Source organism: Cetorhinus maximus, chromosome 17 (assembly GCF_964194155.1).
Source record: "Cetorhinus maximus chromosome 17, sCetMax3.hap1.1, whole genome shotgun sequence".
Taxonomy (NCBI): domain Eukaryota; kingdom Metazoa; phylum Chordata; class Chondrichthyes; order Lamniformes; family Cetorhinidae; genus Cetorhinus; species Cetorhinus maximus.
Window position 1 is genome coordinate 47934077 of NC_135895.1, and position 18723 is coordinate 47952799.

The 18723-nt window shown below is 42.2% G+C and overlaps 1 protein-coding gene across 1 annotated transcript; it reads right to left on the reverse strand.

Annotated features, from left to right (window-relative positions):
• Positions 1–4662: 4662 nt before the first annotated feature.
• On the reverse strand, positions 4663–14235 carry mrpl55 (mitochondrial ribosomal protein L55). Its single transcript, XM_078561163.1, has 3 exons — positions 14133–14235; positions 8152–8353; positions 4663–5210 (listed from the first exon to the last, which is right to left on the reverse strand). The coding sequence occupies exons 1-3, from the start codon at positions 14171–14173 to the stop codon at positions 5064–5066; spliced, it is 390 nt and encodes a 129-aa protein (XP_078417289.1). The 5' UTR covers positions 14174–14235; the 3' UTR covers positions 4663–5063.
• Between the last annotated feature and the right edge of the window lie 4488 nt (positions 14236–18723).

The following is an 18723-nucleotide window of genomic DNA, read 5'->3' on the forward strand; positions in this document are numbered from 1 at the left end:
TTTTTGTGCTCAAGTGGGATGTGGAACTTAGAATCATAGAATGGTTAAAGCTCGGAAGGAGGCCGTTTAACCTGTTGTGGCTGTGCCAGCTCTTCTGCAAGAGTAACTCAGCTAGTCCCATTCCCCCACCTTTTTCCCCATTACCCTGCAATTCTTTTCTCTTCAATTATCCAGTATCCTTTTGAAAGCGATGATTAAACTTGCATCCACCACACTCTCAGGCATTGCATTCAGATCCTAACCACTCATTGTGTGAAAAGGATTTTCCTCATGTTTCCTTTGGTATTTTTTTTCCAATCACCTTAAATCAGTGTCCTTTGATTCTCGATCTTTCTGTCAATGGGAACAGTTTCTCTTTATCTACTCTGACTAGATTCCTCATGATTTTGATCAAATTTCCTCTCAACTTTCTCTTCTCTAAGGAGAACAGCCCCAGCTTCTCTAATCTTTCCACGATATTGAAGTTCCTCATCCCTGGAAGCATTGTTGTAAATCTTTCCTGCATCCTCTCTCATGCCTTCACATTCTTCCTAAGGTGTCGTGCCAAATTGGACACATTACTCCAGTTCAGGTTGAACAATTTTTTTTAACAAAGGTTCACGAAACCCTCAGCACTTTCGTACATTATGCCTCTATTTATAAATCCCAGAAACCCCTATGCCTTATTAACCAGTTTTTTAACCTGCCCTGCCACTTTCAGTGATTTGTGAGTGTATACCCCTGGGTCCCTCTGCTGCTACAACTCCATTAGAATTGTCCCCTGTACCCTTTATTTTATGAAAACAAAATACTGTAGATGCTAGAAACCTAAAAGACAAACAGAAAACGCTGGAAAATCTCAGCAGGTCTGACAGCACCTGTGGAGAGAAACAGAGTTGATGTTTCGAGTCAGTATGACCCTTCTTCAGAGAGACAGAGAAGTAGAAATGTGATGAACACCTTCGGTCTGTCTGCAAGCATGACCCAGATCTTGCTGTCGCTTGCCATTTCAACAGCCTATCCTATTCTCATGCCCACATGTCCGTCCTTGGCCTGCTGCAATGTTCCAGTGAAGCCCAACGCAAACTGGAGGAACAGTACCTTACCTTCCGATTAGGCATTTTTCAGCCTTCCGGACTTAACATTGTGTTTAATAACTTCAGACCATGAACTCTTTCCTCCATCTTCATCCCTTTTTTCAAAATTATTTTTTTAATCCACTTATTTTTATTCATGGTTTTATCTCTTTTTTATCCCCCTTTTAATCCCATTTTCGACCTTTTTTTCCCCACCACGACCCCCTCCCCTCACAAGGGCCATATGTCACTTGTTCATGTTGTTCTTTTCAGAGTGGTTACCCCTTTATATTGCTTTGTTTTGTACTGTCATAGCTCCTCCTTTCCTTCCTACCATATATCCAGGAATATTTGGTACTCAATACTGTGCTTTTTTGAGCCAGGTCCCCATTACCGCCATGACATATTCCCATTTGTCTTATCTGTGCCTTCAAATCAACAACTTTATTTACCACCCTCCATGCATTCACATATGTGTACAGAAAACCTATTTTTGATTTTATTGCATTCCCTCTTACCCTGACTCCACTTGATGCCTTACTATATCTAATTCTAGTGCTATCTATCTCTCCTAATTCTTTTGCTCTCTAATGTTATCACCTGGTGCCCATCTCCCTGCCATGTTAGTTTAAACCCTCCCCAACAGCACATGCAAACTATCCCACATGTCCTGGTTCTGTTCAGGTGCAACCTATCCAGCCTGTACAGGTCACATCTTCCCCAGAATGGGTCTCAGAAATCTAAAGCTCTCCCTCATGCACCAAAACCCTCCAGCCATTCATTCAGCTCTCTATCCTCCTACTTCTATACTCATCACTGTGTGGCACTGGGAGTAATCCAGAGATTCCTTTGAAATCCTGCTTACTAGCTTCTTTCCTAACTCCCTGGAAGCTGGTTGCAGGACCTCATCAATTTTCAACCCATGTTGTTGAAACCGATGTGGACCACAACCTCTGGCTGTTCACTCTCCCATGGGTGCTCTGCTGCCGCTCAGACACATCCGTGACTCTGTCACAAGGGAGACAACATACTATCTTAGATTCATGTCTGCGGCTGCAGAAATGCCTGTCCCCCTTACTAAAGAATCCCCTATCATTATTGCTTTCCCAATCTTCCTACTACCCCCACTCCCCCGCCACCCCAACTGTACAGCTGAGCCAGCTGTGGTGCCATGGTCTTGGCTTTACCTGCACTCCCCAGGACCATCACTCTCACCAGTATTCAGAATTGAACACTGATAGGAAAGCGAAATGCACTCAAGAGGACCCCTGCAGTGACTGCCTGGTGGTCACCGATTGCCTATATGCCTGCATAAGCATATGGTGGGGGTAACATCTGGAAACATGCTATCCACAAAACTCTAAACCTCGTAGATGCACCACAGTGACATAGCTGCTACTGAAGCTTCAAAACCCAGGCCTCGTGCTCACTGATGGCTCGGCTCCCGGGCCTTATTCTCTAGCAGCTCTGCTCCTGGGCATGGATCCCTCTGGCAGCTCCACTCCCAAGCCTCACTGCCTCTGGCAACTCTGCTTCCAGGCCTCGATGTCTGGTAACTGTGCTCCTAGGCCTCGTTGCCTCTGCTCATCACTGCCTCTGGCGGATCTGCTGTTGGGCTTCATTATCTCTGTTGGCTCCATTCCTAGGCATCGCTGCCTCTGGCAGCTATGCTCCCAGACCTCACTGCCTCTGCTCCTGGGCCTTGTTCTCTCTAACCCAGAATCTTGAGAGTCAGAGGCGAGAGTGCTAAAAACTGATCCAGGGCTAAGAAGTAGGTTTTAACAAGCACCTTAAAAGAGCAAAGCAATATGGAGAGGGTAGGGAGGTAATTCAAGAACTTAGGGCCCCGGCAGATGAAGACACAGCCACCAATATTGGAGTGATTAAAATTAGGGAAGTACAGAAATCTCGAAGGCTTGAAGGAGGCTATGCATATACGGAGGGATGAGTCCATGGAGGGATTTGAAGAGAGTCATTGTTGGGTGGGGAACTAGTGAAGATCAACATGTACAGGGTGATAGGTGAATTTGAGTTTTGGAATGAGTTAACATATGAGCAGCAGGGTTTTGAAATGAGCACAGGTTTATATAGTGTGATTAGCCACGAGAACATTGGAACAGTGAAGTCCAGAGGTTAAAAAAGCATGGTTGGGCGTTTCAGCAGTACGTGAGCTGCATCAGGGTCAAAATTAAGCAATGTTTTGGAGGTGGTGCGGATGTGTGGTAGAATCTAAGCTCAGGATCAAACACGGAACCAAGATTGTGAAAAGACACTTCAGTCAGTTACCAGGATCGGAGCTTGTGGCACATTCCAAAGACAATGGCTTCAATCTTCCCAATAGTTAGTTGGAGGAAATTTCTGTTCATTCAATATTGGATGCCACGACAAGAGTGTGACAAATCAGAGAATGTTAAGGCATCCAAGGAGGTGGTGGAGAGATACAGCAAAGTGTCATTGACATACTTATGGAACCTCATGTTTCAAATGATGTCACAGGGTTGCATGTAGATGAAAAATAGAAGGGGACCAAGGACAGACCCTCGGGGAACTCCAGAAATAAAAGACCAAGTACGGGAAGAGAAATCATTGCAGTTAATTCTCTGGCTACGATTAGATAAGAATAGAACAGGGCACTTTTACTCAGCTGGGCAACAGAGAAGGCGCTGGAAAAGGATGGTGTGGTCAACTGTGACAAAAGCTGTAGATAGGTCGAAAAAGATGAGATGGGCTGGTGTGCCAAGATAAAGTTGGAGACAGCAGTGTATTTTCTTCTGTAGGTTTGGAGGCTGCAACGTTGCACAAGAGATGATGACCCTTTCAAATGACCAGAAAAGCAATGTGATAATAAGTGTGGGTATTCATACTAACATCAGATTTCAACTCAAAACCCGTTTTGGGTAGGTTAGAAATTCACCCACTACAGCAGAAGTGAAGCCCTGGGAAATTTTAGCTCCTGGGCCTTATAGACATCCCAATAACTGACTTCCATTCCCTGCTAGAGGTGAAGGAGTGGAAAATTGCAAAACCATTTGCTGTGAGTAGGTAAGTGGCTGAATTGGCTCAAGGAAAGCAAAATATTCTAAAACATTCCTCTTCTCGACCCAAGCCATGCTCTCCATGTTGGCCTGATTGACAAATCATAGCATTCTGCTCAGTTGGATCCTAATTACATCACCCAGACCAGACATGCTTATCTGAAAATGGACCCTGGCAGATTTTCGGAAAGCATCCTTGCTTGTGCTTAATTCGTAACGGGTTAGTTCTTGGATGGGTAACTAATGTATGCAATTTAAAGTGCTCACCAACCTGCTTACTGTCATGTAGATAGGATTAAAATCACACCTCAGTATCTTAAGTGTAGCATGACTTAAGATTAGTATGGTGAAACTTTGCTCTGATAGGAATGTTGTATCCAAAGGTTTTATGTTCAAATATTACTGACCCAATTTCAAAATGTAAGTATTTTACTTTTAATACCATCCCCACTACTCAATCATTTCAGATTGTTGTAAATATCACTGTATTTCTAGGATAGTTATAATTAAGTGAAAGCACTTTTAATCCTCCAAATAAACATTCCATGAATAATAATAAATAGCTAACATAATACTCAAATCCAGTTTACTGTGGCCAAGTTTCATGATAATTTGCACAATATAACAAAATATATGCAAGTCAAACCCACACAAATATAGTCAGGAATAGGAGATACAGAATGCATGTGAATGGTTATAATGGGGGAAGTCCAGTTAACATTCAAAGCATTTTCACCTAGCATTTAAGCCAATACTAAAAATAAATACAGTAATTGGTTGCTTTATTCCCTGTGACTTTCCTGTAGAAACGCAAACTTGATTTTAATAATATAGATGGATTAGATCAAATAAATAAAAACCACCTCAGTGTACGTATTACTATTGTGACCTCACTGGTCAAAGTTCCACTGATGTCAACACTAGCCAAGCAGTCCAGTGATGGTTGTGTTTCTAAATTCCAAAATTCTGAAGACTACTTTTTTTTCCAGAATTTGCTATAACTGTCAACTTTAAATTCATCTTTGAATTGCTCCTCTTTCATTCTAGTTCTCTTGGGGTCACGTTTGCGCATTCTTGCTTTCCGTTCAGCTTCCGGCAGAAGGGAAACATCGACTGGCATCTGTAACAAATCATTTAATCAGTATTCAATAAATTATTTTCCAGCAACCTGGTTGTTCCGATTATCCTGTGTAAATGCACTGAAATACACACAAGTTACAACACAAAAACATACAACAAAGATGCTTTGGTTTTTAAAGTATAGGCACAATATGAAGAATCATTCACAAGTGGGTGAAATGACTACTATGTAAAATTAGTTCAAGAATGCCAAGTAGCTCCTTTGTTGCTGAAAGTTATTTACAATAGGCTTCACTTTTACCTTGAAACAAAATCTGATTATAGAAGATTAAGTGTGCTTTAAGATAATTTTAAAAGGGTAATGGAAACTATTTCTTCAGGTGGTGAAATCCAGAACACGGGGACATAACCTTAAAATTAAAGCTGGGCCATTCAGGGGTGAGTCAATAAGCATCTTCATGCAAAAGGTAGTGGATATCTGGAACCCTCTCCTCAAAAACCTTTAGGCTAAGTCAGCTGAAAATTTCAAAACTAAGATTTTTATTTGACAAGGATACTGAGATACAGATCCATTACGATCTAATGGAATGGCTTGAGAAGTTGAATGGCCTACTTTTGTTCCCATGTTCCCTCGTGCTCTCGTTAATGCAGTGGAGTATTTAAAATGAATCGAGTCTGGGATGTGAAGCATAATTAATAAATCAACTAAAAAAAAGAAAATGATTTTTTAGATTGCACTTCGACTAAGTACATATGAACATACAAATTAAGAGGAGTAGGCCGCTCGGCCCCTTGAGCCTGCTCCACCATGGCTGATCAGATTATAAGCTCAACTCCACATTCCCGTCTATCCCTGATACCATTTCATCCCCTTGCTTATCAAAAATCTATCTACTTCTGCCCTTAAAAATTTTCAAAGAAAAGGAAGAGAGTTCCAAAGACTCATGACCCTCAGAAATAATTTCTCCTCATCTCTGTCTTAAATGGGCAACTCATATTTTTAAAGTGACCCCGGTTCTAGACTCTCCCTCGAGAGGAAACATCCTTTCCACATCCACCCTGTCAAAATCCCTCAGGATGTTATATATTTCAATCAAGTTGCTTCTTACTCTTCTGAACTCCAGCTGATACAAGCCTAGTCTGTCCAGGCTTTCCTCATAAGACAACCCGCCCATTCCAGGTATTAGTCTAGTAAATCTTCCCTGAACTGTTTCCAACACATTTAGAACCTTCCTTAAATAAGGAGACCAATACTGTACACAATACTCCAGATGTGGTCTCACCAATGCCCTGTATTAGTGAAGCTTAACCTCCCTACTTTTATATTCAACTCCCCTCACCATAAACAATAATATTCTATTAGTTTTCCTAATTACTTGCTGTACCTGCATACTAACCTCTTGCAATTCATGCACTAGGACACTCAATTCCTTCTGCATCTCAAAGCTCTGCAATCTCCTACCATTTAGATAATATGTTTCTCTTTTGTTCTTCCAGTCAAATGGATAATTTCACATTTTCCCACATTATACTCCATTTGGCAATCTATGTTCCTTTGTAGCCTCCTTGTGTCCTCTTCACAACTTACTTTCCTACCTAATTTTGTGTCATCAGCAAATTTAGCAACTATGCCTTTGGAACCTTCACCCAAGTCATTTATATAAATTCTAAAAAGTTGAGGCCCTGTAGCACACCTCTCGTTACCTCTTGCCAACCAGAAAATGACCCATTTATGCCTACTCTCTGTTTCAGCTAGCTAATTTTCTATCCATGCCAATACGTTACCCGCTACACCATGAGCTTTTATTTTCTGCTATAACCTTTGATGTGGCACCTTATCAAATGCCTTCTGGAAATCTAAGAACAGAACTGGTTCCCCTTTATCCACAGCATATGTTAAGTGCCCTGCTATCCCACGTATCAGAAAAAGAGAAGTGGAAGTCTGATCTAGAGTGAAACCTACGTTTTAGTTAATGTAAGCCCTTTCACTCATACAAAGTATCTGCAAGGGTGCATGTGGAGTTAAGAGAAACCTCAGATCAACAGAAACAAACTCCAGGCTGAAGTGTTCTCCTGACTCTACACTAGATTACATATTCCCCTGCTGACCAATATAGTAAAAAAATAGAGAAGCCCCATCTTTATAATCATGCTGACTTCTTTGTCAAAATTAATAGGAAAATAGGAATATACCGTATATTCCATTTAGTTTGTATTCTGTGCAAATATGAGTAGGAGTCTATTTCCTCTTATATATTCCTTTCCTTGAATAAATCTTCTGTAACAAGTATATCTGGGTTTTTGTATTCCATGAATACAACTTCTGCTGCAGAGACTTTTAACACCTCAACCACAAAGCAGAAAATATAACTGTATTCTATGTTTGCATCTTATGCAGTATGAACATTGTGTTCTTTGTACATCTTCATTCATAACTGAAACAGCAGTTTACACAAAGTTAGCAAGTAAAATGTTTTTTGTTAAAGCTAACAGTTGCGATGATAAAAGTTCACTCCTGCTGAAACAAGCATTGCATTGAACAAATTGCAAAAGGTATTTCTTAAATAATCTGTGCTGTGTCCTGGGTTAAGTGATCAAAGGCTGAGTTACTAGTTCAAATATTTATGTTTCCTATAATCCTAGAGACTATCTCAATAAAGAGCTATACATAGGTAGGTAGATAGATAAAGAGAGGTACAAGTTTCAGTATTATATTGTAAGCCAGCTATTCAGTCTTTTCAAGATAATGTTTGCTGTGGGAAACCCATGAATGTGGGTTAAATTATTTTCCTATGAAAATATTCATTTAAAAAACTTGTAAAATGTTGAGTTAAAATGTAATGGAAGATTATGAAGAAACAAAATTGCATTTATATGATAGCTTATTATGTCTCTTGGAAACATTAAAGCATTTAAACAATGTAATTTTTTCAACAAAATTGCTCTCTTCCCCGTCCAAACAATAATTGTTTAATCCTTACAGTAATCATTTTTTTAGGCTCCTTGTATCGGATATTGATCGTGGATCCATCAGGTCGAACCAGCAAAACAGGATACAGCCTTGCATAGACCTGCCTTCCACAGCGAACTATTGATGTTCTATTAGAATTGTTCCGCCTGGGCATGCTGGACACAGGATACACACCAGGAAGCAATCTTTCAGAAACATTTAGCTGCAAAGAACTATTAAAAGTAAAAATATTTGCTAATAAATTTAAAGCAATGATTATTCAAACAGTTAAAGCACATGCATAATCAATAACAACATATTAATCTTGTGTGTGAACTTCAGTCATGATGGGAGAAGCTAGATTTGAATGTATAATTAAATTGGCAAAATTACCTCCAAGAATATTTAATTTACTAAAGTTCAGACTTTTGGTTCCCTTGAGTTAGGTTAATATGCTACAGAATATAGGGAGGTCAAATAATCATGTTTTTCTAGATATATTTTACCTTTCTGGGAAAACAAAGTCTTGCATCTATATAGTGCCTTTCACAACCAAAAGATGTCCTAAAGGGCTTTACCACCAAACTAAAGCACATTTGAAGTGCACTAGCACTTGTAATGTGGAGACGTGGCAGCCGGTTTGTGTACAACAATCCCCCACCACAATGTGTTAATGACCAGATAATCAGTTTTTAAAAAAAAGTTGGCTTAAGGTCAAATATTGGTCAGGTTATCAGGGGTAACTTGGCTGTTCTTCAAAATACAGTCATGGGATCTTTTGTGTCCACCTGAGACATGGCCTTGATTTAATACCTCATCAGAAAGATGACACCTCTGACAGTGCAGCACTCCTCCAACACTTCAGTGAAATGACAGCCTAGGCTTTGTGCTCAAGTTTCTAGAGTGGGATTTGAACCCACAATCTTCTTACTCAGAGGAGAGAGTACTAATAACTGATCTATGGCTCACTATAGGGAAAACGTGATCCAGGGTAGATAAATTCCCATTTAATACTTCTTTTAGAATCTTCCTATTTTTCTTATTCCGCATATGGGCATTTCTTTGACAGTCAACCACTGATCCAATTAACACTAAGCTCAGTGAAGACATACACGCAATGCTGATGGCTGACAGTAGAAATGAAACATAAATATGCACACCTTATATTTTCATAAACTGTCTTAAGTGAGTTGACTTAAGAATAAAAAGGGAAATCAAGGAGAACATTTTTCATCCAAAGGATAATGAAGTTATAGAATAAGTTACCAGAAAACAACACTGAAAGAGACAGCATAAGTTCAAAAGGTTGTTTGATGCCTTTTTGGAGGGAGAATGATTTAAAGGATATAGCAGGAAGCTGCTTAGGTAACAAAGGGATTGTTATACCTAGTGGCTCTTTACGTTTTACTAAAAATTCTTATATCAATATGCAGCTTTTGCTTCATCACCTCAAACCTTTGTTTCTACAATTATCAAAGAGCTACATACCTTAGGGCATAAAAATGCTATTATTTCAGATTAGTATAATATGGTGGTTTTTTTAAACTTTTTGTGTGAGGCATCTTATTCTGGAGGTCCAAAAATCAGTGTAAGTCACTAAAAGCAGAAATGCTATTTTAAAAACACTATTTTTCTTTAACCCAGCAACACAAATAAAGAGCTAAAAAATTAACTAATACAGAATCAGAAACCTGAAATGCAAAAATCTGGTAATCTTGCATATCTCCACAAAGTCTGGGGATCTCAGTTTGAAAGATGTTGTAAGGTTATATTTATATAGCACCTTTAATGTAATAAAATACCCTATGGCTCTTCACAAGAGAATTATAAAGCAGCATTTGAAATTGAGCTCCAAGATGATATTCAGGCAGCTTGGTTAAAGAGATAAGTTTTAAGGAGTGCCTTAACAGAGGAGAGATTTAGGGTGGAAATTCCAGAGCTTAGGGCCTTGGCAGCTGAAGGCATGGCAACCAACAGCAAAACAATTAAAATTGGGGATGTTCAAGAGGCCAGAATTAAAGCAGCACAGATATCTGTGGATTGAGAAGCTGGAGGAGATTACAAAGGTAGAGAGGAATGAGGCCATGCAGTGATTTGAAAACATGGATGAGCGTTTTAAAATCAAGGTGCTGCTTAATGGGGAGCTAATCTATGCCAGTGAGCAAAGGGGTGATGGATGAAAGGGATCTGATGCAAGCATTTTTTTTTATTCATTCACAGGGTGTGGGCTTCGCTGGCTGGGCCAGCATCTATTGCCCATCCCTAGTTGCCCTTGAGAAGGTGGTGGTGAGCTGCTTTCTTGAACTGCTGCAGTCCATGTGGTGTAGGTACACCCACAGTGCTGTTAGGAAGGGAGTTCCAGGGTTTTGACCCAGCGACAGTGAAGGAACGGCGATACATTTCCAAGTCAGGATGGTGAGTGACTTGGAGGGGAACTTCCAGGTGATGGTGTTCCCATCTATCTGTTGCCCTTGTCCTTCTAGGTGGTAGTGGTCATGGGTTTGGAAGGTGCTGCCTAAGCAGCCTTGGTGAATTCCTGCAGTGCATCTTGTAGATGATACACACTGCTGCTACTGTGCGCTGGTGGTGGAGGGAGTGAATGTTTGTGGATGTGCCAATCAAGCGGACTGCTTTGTCCTGGACGGTGTCAAGCTTCTTCAGTGTTGGAGAAGCTGTATTCATCCAGGCAAGTGGGGAGTATTCCATTGCATTCCTGACTTGTGCCTTATAGATGGCAGACAGGCTTTGGGGAGTCAGGAGGCGAGTTACGCGTCGCACGATTCCTAGCCTCTGACCTGCTCTTGTAGCCACAGTATTTATATGGCTAGTCCAGTTCAGTTTCTGGTCAATGGTAACCCCCAGGATGTTGATAGTGGAGGATTCAACGATGGTAATGCCATTGAACATCAACGGGCAATGGTTGGATTCTCTCTTGTTGCAGATGGTCATTGCCTGACACTTGTGTGGCGTGAGTGTTACTTGCCACTAGTCAGCCCAAGCCTGGATATTGTCCAGGTCTTGCTGCATTTGGACATGGGCTGCTTCAATTTCTGAGGAGTCACAAATGTGCTGAACATTGTGCAATCATGCGTAATCAGCGAACATCCCCATTTCTGGCCTTATGATGGAAGGAAGATCATTGATGAAGCAGCTGAAGATGGCTGGGCCTAGGACACTACCCTGAGGAACTCCTGCAGTGACGTCCTGGAGCTGAGACGACTGACCTCCAACAACCACAACAATCTTCCTTTGTGCTTGGTATGACTCCAACCAACAGAGAGTTTTCCCCTGATTCCCATTGACTCCAGTTTTGCTAGGGCTCCTTGATGCCACACTCGGTCAAATGCTGCCTTGATGTCAAGGGCAGTCATTCTCACCTCACCTCAGGAGTTCAGCTCTTTTGTCCTTGTTAAAGGCTGTAATGAGGTCAGGAGCTGAGCAGCCCTGGCAGAACCCAAACTGGGCATCAGTGAGCAGGTTATTGCTAAGCAAGTGCCCCTTGATAGCACTATTGATGACCCCTTCCATAACTTTACTGATGATCGAGAGTAGACTGATGGGGCGGTAACTGGCCGGGTTGGATTCGTCCTGCTTTTTGTGCACAGGACACACCTGGGCAATTTTCCACATAGCTGAGTAGATGCCAATGTTGCAGCTGTACTGGAACAGCTTGGATAGGGGCGCAGCAAGTTCCGGAGCACAAGTCTTCAGTACTGTTGCCGGAATGTTGTCAGAGGCCACAGCCTTTGCAATATCCAGTGCCTTCAGCCGTTTCTTGATATCACATGGATCGAATTGGCTGAAGACTGGCATCCATGATGCTGGGGACCTCTGGAGGAGGCCGAGGTGGATCACCTATTCGGTACTTCTGGCTGAAGATTGTTGCAAATGCTTCAGCCTTATTTTTTCCACTGCTGTGCTGGGCTCTTCCATCATTGAGGATGGGGATATTTGTGGAGTCTCCTCCTCCAATGAGTTGTTTAATTGTCCACCACCATTCATGACTGGATGTGGCAGGACTGTCAAGCTTAGATTTGATCCGTTGAATGTGGGATTGCTTAGGTCTGTCTATCATTTGCTGCTTATGCTGTTTTGCACGCAAGTAGTCCTGTGTTATAGCTTCACTAGGTTGACACCTCATTTTTAAGTATGCCTGGTACTGCTCCTGGCATGCCCTTCTGCACTCTTCATTGAACCAGGGTTGATCCCCTGGCTTGATGGTAATGATAGAATGGGGGTTATGCCAGGCATATCAACCATGAGGTTACAGATTGTGTCCGAGTACAATTCTGCTGCTGCTGATGGCCCACAGCGCCTCATGGATGCCCAGTCTTGAGTTACTAGATCTGTTCGAAATCTATCCCATTTAGCAGTGGTGGTACCACACAATACGATGGAGGGTATCCTCAATGTGAAGGCAGGACTTCGTCTCCACAATGACTGTGCAATGGTCATTCCTACTGATACCGTCATGGACAGATGCATCTATGGCAGGCAGGTTGGTGAGGATGAGGTCAAGTATGTTTTTCCCTCGTTGGTTCTCTCACTGCCTGCCGCGGACCCAGTCTTGCAGCTATGTCATTTAGGACTTGGCCAGCTTGGTCAGTAGTGGTGCTAACGAGCCACTCTTGGTGATGGACATTGAAGTTCCCACCCAGAGAACATTCTGCGCCCTTGCTACTCTCAGTGCTTCCTCCAAGTGATGTTCAACATGGAGGAGAACTGAGGGCAGTACGTGGATATGTGGCAATTGCCGTTTCTGGTGCCAAGGTCAATGCCAGGTGGTCCGTCCTGTTTCATTCCTTTTTTGTGTCTTTGTAGCGGTTTGTTACAACTGAGTGGCTTGCTATGCCATTTCAGAGGGCATTTAAGAGTCAACCACATTATTGTGGATCTGGAGTCACATGTAGGCCAAACCAGGTAAGGACATCAGTTTGGGTTTTTACAACAATCGACAATTGTTTCATGGTCATCATTGGACTTTATTGAATTCAAATTCCACCATCTGCTGTGGTGAGATTCGAACCCAAAGCATTACCCTGGGTCTCTAGGTTACTAGTCCAGCAACAATACCACTATACCAATGCCTCCCGCAAGCATGCACATAGACAGCAGCGTTTTGGATCACCTCAAGTTTACTGACAGTAGAATATGGAAGGCCAGCCAGGAGTGCATTGGAATAGTCAAGTCTAGAGGTAACGAAGACATGGATGAGGATTTCAGCAGCAGACGAGCTGAGTCAAGGGTGCTGGTTAGGAAACATTCGAGGTGGGAACAGGCAGTTTTGGATATGTGGTCAGAAGCTCATCCTGGGTTCAAACATGGCACCAAGGGTGTGAATAGTCTAGTTCAGCCTTAGATAGCTGTACAAGGATACAATAATAGTTCACAAACTTTGGAAAATGGTGAGCAAAAAAAATGTCATATCAATTCTGAATCCCAAGTTATTGAAAGCCACTTTAAAAGATATGAATCCACTTATTTTCCTAATGGCATAGCCATTGTCAGACCACATTTTTCAAGTGAAATAAGAGTGCAAACAAAAGTATTGTTGGATTGTAGCAGATATTTGTGCACAAATACTATTGTCCCACATCAAGTAGCTTGCATGATTTCAATTGCTCCAAGTTGGAAAATCTATGTCAGAAATCAGAACTTCAACTTTAGATACGTTGATCATTCTTAATTGGACAGCTTTATTTCTCATACGTCATTTCGTAGGTTAAATCAAATCAAAGCAAATACAATAGGGGTATAGAGGGTCAGAGACACTGACGCCCTCTGACTGAGTTAATAGTGCATCGAATTCGGCATCAGCTGTAAAGCACTTTTATAAAGTTTTCCTCGGACTGCCCTCCCAATTCAGTGACATGAATAATTTGGCCAGCGCCCTGACTAGCAGACAGATCTCAGCTTGGATACAGAAAGCTTTCCCTGGCCTCCGACAGATCATCTCGAACTGAGATGTCTCCGATATTTAACGGTTCCAATCAATCTCGCGCCCATACTCACGGCACAAACCGCCAGAGCCGCGCGCTCCAGCCTAACGCCATTTCCAGGGACCCGGAAGTGTTCGGCGCACCAACCGAGTTCGCAGCGCAACAGCGGCACCGAAGAGTGGTTCCGCCCTATTGGCCCAGCCGGCTCGGCCCGGCCCGACCCGGGCCCGCTCCCTGTTGGTGAGCGCCCTCGCTGACCGCTGCTGCTGCTGTGTAGCCTTGAATCTTGCTCATGTCTACCGATCTGAAATTTTCTAAACACGCAGTGAGTGAATTATATAGTTCTACAAATGGGTGTCTTTCCCAGAGATAATGTGAGGAAACAATCTAATCAACTCAGGCTTATTTTAATAATAGATGTCATCAATTTATTACTTATTTTCATATTTGAAATGTATTATATATGTGAAATATCTGTCACGAAAATCGGATTGCATTTCAGCTTTCATTCGTTGCCAACTCAGGCTGAAGGTATTCCTGGAGGATTCACCATGTAACGTTCTGGCTACAAAATCTACCCGTATGATGTCAATAAATGTTCTTACATTGATTTTATAAAGGCCAGGTCCTTAATTGAAAATCTTTGCTAGTGATTTTGCACCAACAGCTTTTTTAAAAATATACTTTTCATGAGATGTGGGCACTGTTGGTTAAGGCCATGTATTGCCCACCCTACTTGCCCATTGATGAGCCATCTTCTCAACTGATACAACCTCAGTGCTGGAGGAAGTTCCAAGATTTTGATCCAACAAGAGTGAATGAATGGCGATATATTTCCAAGTCAGGATGGTGTGCAGTTTAGAGGGGAACTTCCAGGTGGTGGTTTTCCCATGCTGCCTTTACTCTTCTGGGGGTTTGGAAGGACCTGTCAATTGGAGAGACAATTCTGGGGCCACAAAGAGCCAAGCTGGTCCCAGACGTTTCTCACTGCTGATGAACACACAAAGACACACACATACTCCACCTCTACCCAACTCCCCTCTGTGGACAGACCTATTCAGAATCCGCTCTCCCCAACCCCCGCCCCCTCAGGCCTGTGTTGGACCCAACACCTTCACCTCCAGAAATGATCCCTGTGGTACTCCACTAGTTACAGTTTGCAAACCTGATGTCAAGCCCAGTATAAACTTTCAGTCATACTTTTAAAAATTGGACACACACAAGCTGTCAAGGTGGCTGCTGGAAATCAAATGACTTTTGGACCTTGGACTACAGAAACTAGGAAGTGAATACCTAATTGAATTTGGACATAGGGGAGGGTACCTTACAGCCATTTGTGGAATTCACACCTTGTTGTTTAAGCATAGACCAATACCTAAAGACTATGGAGTTTCCAAACTGCCTGTCTCCATGTTTCATACTGGACACAAGGGAAGATTGAAACTCAATGGCCACTATCAACTTCCCATTGTATCACAATGGCCTCCCCTATCCAAACTAGACTGGGTGGGCCTCAGAAGTGTTAACCCAGTGGTCATGTAATTGAAACTGGTTTCAGAGACTCCACCTTTAATACCCCAGGACCAAGCAGATCCACCAGAACTATCAGCTGTCGGCCAGACTGGGAACCAGACTCTGAAACTAGCTTCAAGTCATCAAGCAGCCAAAGTACTTAACCTGCTCCAGTTAAAAATTCACCCGAGAACCAACCTCCTAGATATTTTACTAGAAGAAACCTCACAACCTGCTGTGAACCCTTCATTTTGCAAGACCCTCACTTCAACTTTAAATCATCAAATCCATTCAAGAAACCATAGGTCTGCCACATGGGAGACTATAAATTGTAAATCAGCGACTGAAGTAACTAATCTGTAAAAGCAAATCATCTGTATCTGCATCCAATCTTTTTGTGTGTTGGTGTATACGTGTGTGAGACTGAGTGTGTGAAAATAAATAACCGTCTTTATTTCAAACTTATGAAAGCTTGCTGCTGAATTATGTAATTGGAACACAGACTCTAAGGGTAAGAAAAGACACATGTCTTTCCATACAGACATACTGATTACAGGAAGTAAGAACAAATACATTCTGTCCGTGACACTGAAAATGACCCATTTATCCTGACTGTCTGTTTACTGTTAGTTAGCAAATCCTCTTCCCTGCTAATATATATTACCTGCAACAGCATAAGCTCTTATCTTCATATGTGTCATAGCCTTTATGTGGTATGTTATCGAGTGTATTCATCCAGGCACGTGGGGCATATTTCATCACACTCCTGGTTTGTGCCTTGTAGATGGTGGAAAGGCTTTGATGAGTTAGGAGGTGAGTTACCACAGAATTCTGAGCCTCACCTCCTCTTGTAGTCAAAATGTTTATGTGGCTGGTCTAGTTAAGTTTCTGTTAAGTGGTGATCCCATGTTGATGGTTGGGGATTCAGTGAAGGTAATGCCGTTGAATGTCAAGTTGAGGTGGTTAGACTCTCTTTTGTTGGAGATAATCATTGCCTGGCACTTGTGTGGCGTGAATGTTAACTTGCAAACCCAATTTATCAACCCAAGCCTGAATGTTGTCTAGGTCCTGCTGCATGTGAGCACAGCTTTAGTACCTGAGGAATTGTAAATGGTACTGAACATTGTTCAATCATTAGTGAACATCCTCAATTCTGACCTTATGATGGAAGGAAGATCTTTGATGAAGCAGTTGAAGATGGCTAGGCCTGGGTCACTACCCTAAGGAATTCCTGCAGTGATGTCCTGGAGCTGAGATGATTGGCTTGCAACAACAAGCACCATCTTCCTTTGTGCAAGGTATGACTCCAACTATTGAAGTTTTCCCCTAATTCCCATTGACTTCAATTTTACAAGCGTTCCTTGATTCCTCACTTTGTCAAATGCTGCCTTGATGTTAAGGTCAGTCACTCTCACCTCACCACTGAACTTCAGCTCTTTTGTCCATGTTTGGACCAAGGCTGTAATGAGGTCTGCAGCCAAGTGGCCCCTGCGGAACACAATCTAAGCATCAGTGATCAGGCTATTGTTGAGTAATTACTGTTTGATAGCATTGTTAGTGACATCTTTCATCACTTTTCTGATGATTGAGACTAGACCGATGGGGTGGTAACTGCATGCCTGGATTAGCTTTATCCAGCCTTTTTTTGGACAGGATCTCCTGGGCAATTTTCCACATTGTTTGAAGACTGGCATCAGTGATGCTGGGGACCTCAAGAGGATTGATGATCAACTCTGAACTTCTGGATGAAGATGGATGCAGATGCTTCATATTTCCCTTAAGCACTAGGCTCCAACTTTATTGAGGTGCCTCCTCCTCTGCTCAGTTGTTTAATTGTCCACCACCATTCACAAATGGATGTGGCAGGACTGCAGAGCTTTGATCTGATCTGTTGCTTTTGGGTTGCTTAGCTCTTTCAATTGCAAGCTGCTTCCATTGTTTAACATGCATGTACATAGAAAATAGGAGCACGAGTAGGTCATTCGGCCCCTCGAGCCTGCTCCACCATTCAACCAAATCATGGCTGATCTTCTACCTCAACGCCATTTTCCTGCACTATCCCTATGTCCCTTGATATCTATTAATAACTAGATCGATCCATCTCTATCTTGAACATACTCAATGACTGAGCTCCCACAGCCCTTTGGGTACAGAAATGCAAAGATTCACCACTCTCTGAGGAAATTCCTCCTCATCTAGGTCCTGAAAGGCCTCCCTCTTATTCTGAGAGTGTTTTCCCTGGTTCTAGATGACCCAGCCAGGGGAAACGTCCTTCCTGCATCTACCATGTTGAGCACTGTCAGAATTTTAGATGTCTCAATGAGGTCACCTCTCATTCTTCTAAACTCTATTGAATATAGGCCCAGTATCCTCAACCTCACTTCATAAAACAGTCCTGCCACCCCAGGAATCAGCCTGGTGAGCCTTTGTTGCACTCCCTCTGTGGCAAGTTTTCCTTCCTTGGGTAAAGAGACAAAAACCACACACAATACTCCAGGTACTGTCTCACCAATGCAACTGCAGCAACACTACTCCTGTACTCAAATCCTCTTGCAATAAAGGGCAACACACCATTTGCATTTCTAGTTGTTTGTTGCACCTGCATGCTAGCTTTCAGTGACTTGTGAACAAGGACCCAGGATAGGAATTCCACCACGACAGATGGTGAAACTTGAATTCAATAAAAAATCTGAAATTAAAAGTCTAACGATGACCATGAAACGATCGTCGTAAAAACCCATCTGGTTCATGAATGCGCTTCAGGGAAGGAAATCTGCTTTCCTTGCCAGGTGTAGCCTACATGTGACTTCAGATCTATAGCAATGTGGTTGACTCTGAAATGGCTCAGCAAGCCACTCGGTTCTCAAGGGCAATTAGGGATGGACAATAAATGCTGGCCTAGCCAGCGATGCCCCCATCCCATGAACAAAAAAAAAATCAGGGTGCACGGACCAAAAATATTTAGAATTTTTGACTGTCCCTGCTCCAGAGGCTTGAGGCGATTTTTCATTTCCTCATGATGTTACTCTAAACCCTGAGGTGAAAGTAAATAAGAAATGCTGAAATCTGATCACCTCAACACATCAATTTATTCAGTTTTTTCTTCTCATGATTCTTCAAGTATTGAAATGTTTTTAGTTGGAAATACACTC

Excerpts from the sequence above, each read along its gene's own strand:
- mrpl55 (XM_078561163.1), bottom strand. The coding sequence starts at position 14,173 with ATGGCGTTAGGCTGGAGCGCGCGGCTCTGGCGGTTTGTGCC. Across the intron at positions 8,354-14,132 it reads CGGCTCTGGCGGTTTGTGCC|TTCTTTGCAGCTAAATGTTT; the intron begins GTGAGTATGGGC and ends TACTTTTAATAG. Across the intron at positions 5,211-8,151 it reads AGCCTAAAAAAATGATTACT|ATGCCAGTCGATGTTTCCCT; the intron begins GTAAGGATTAAA and ends GATTTGTTACAG.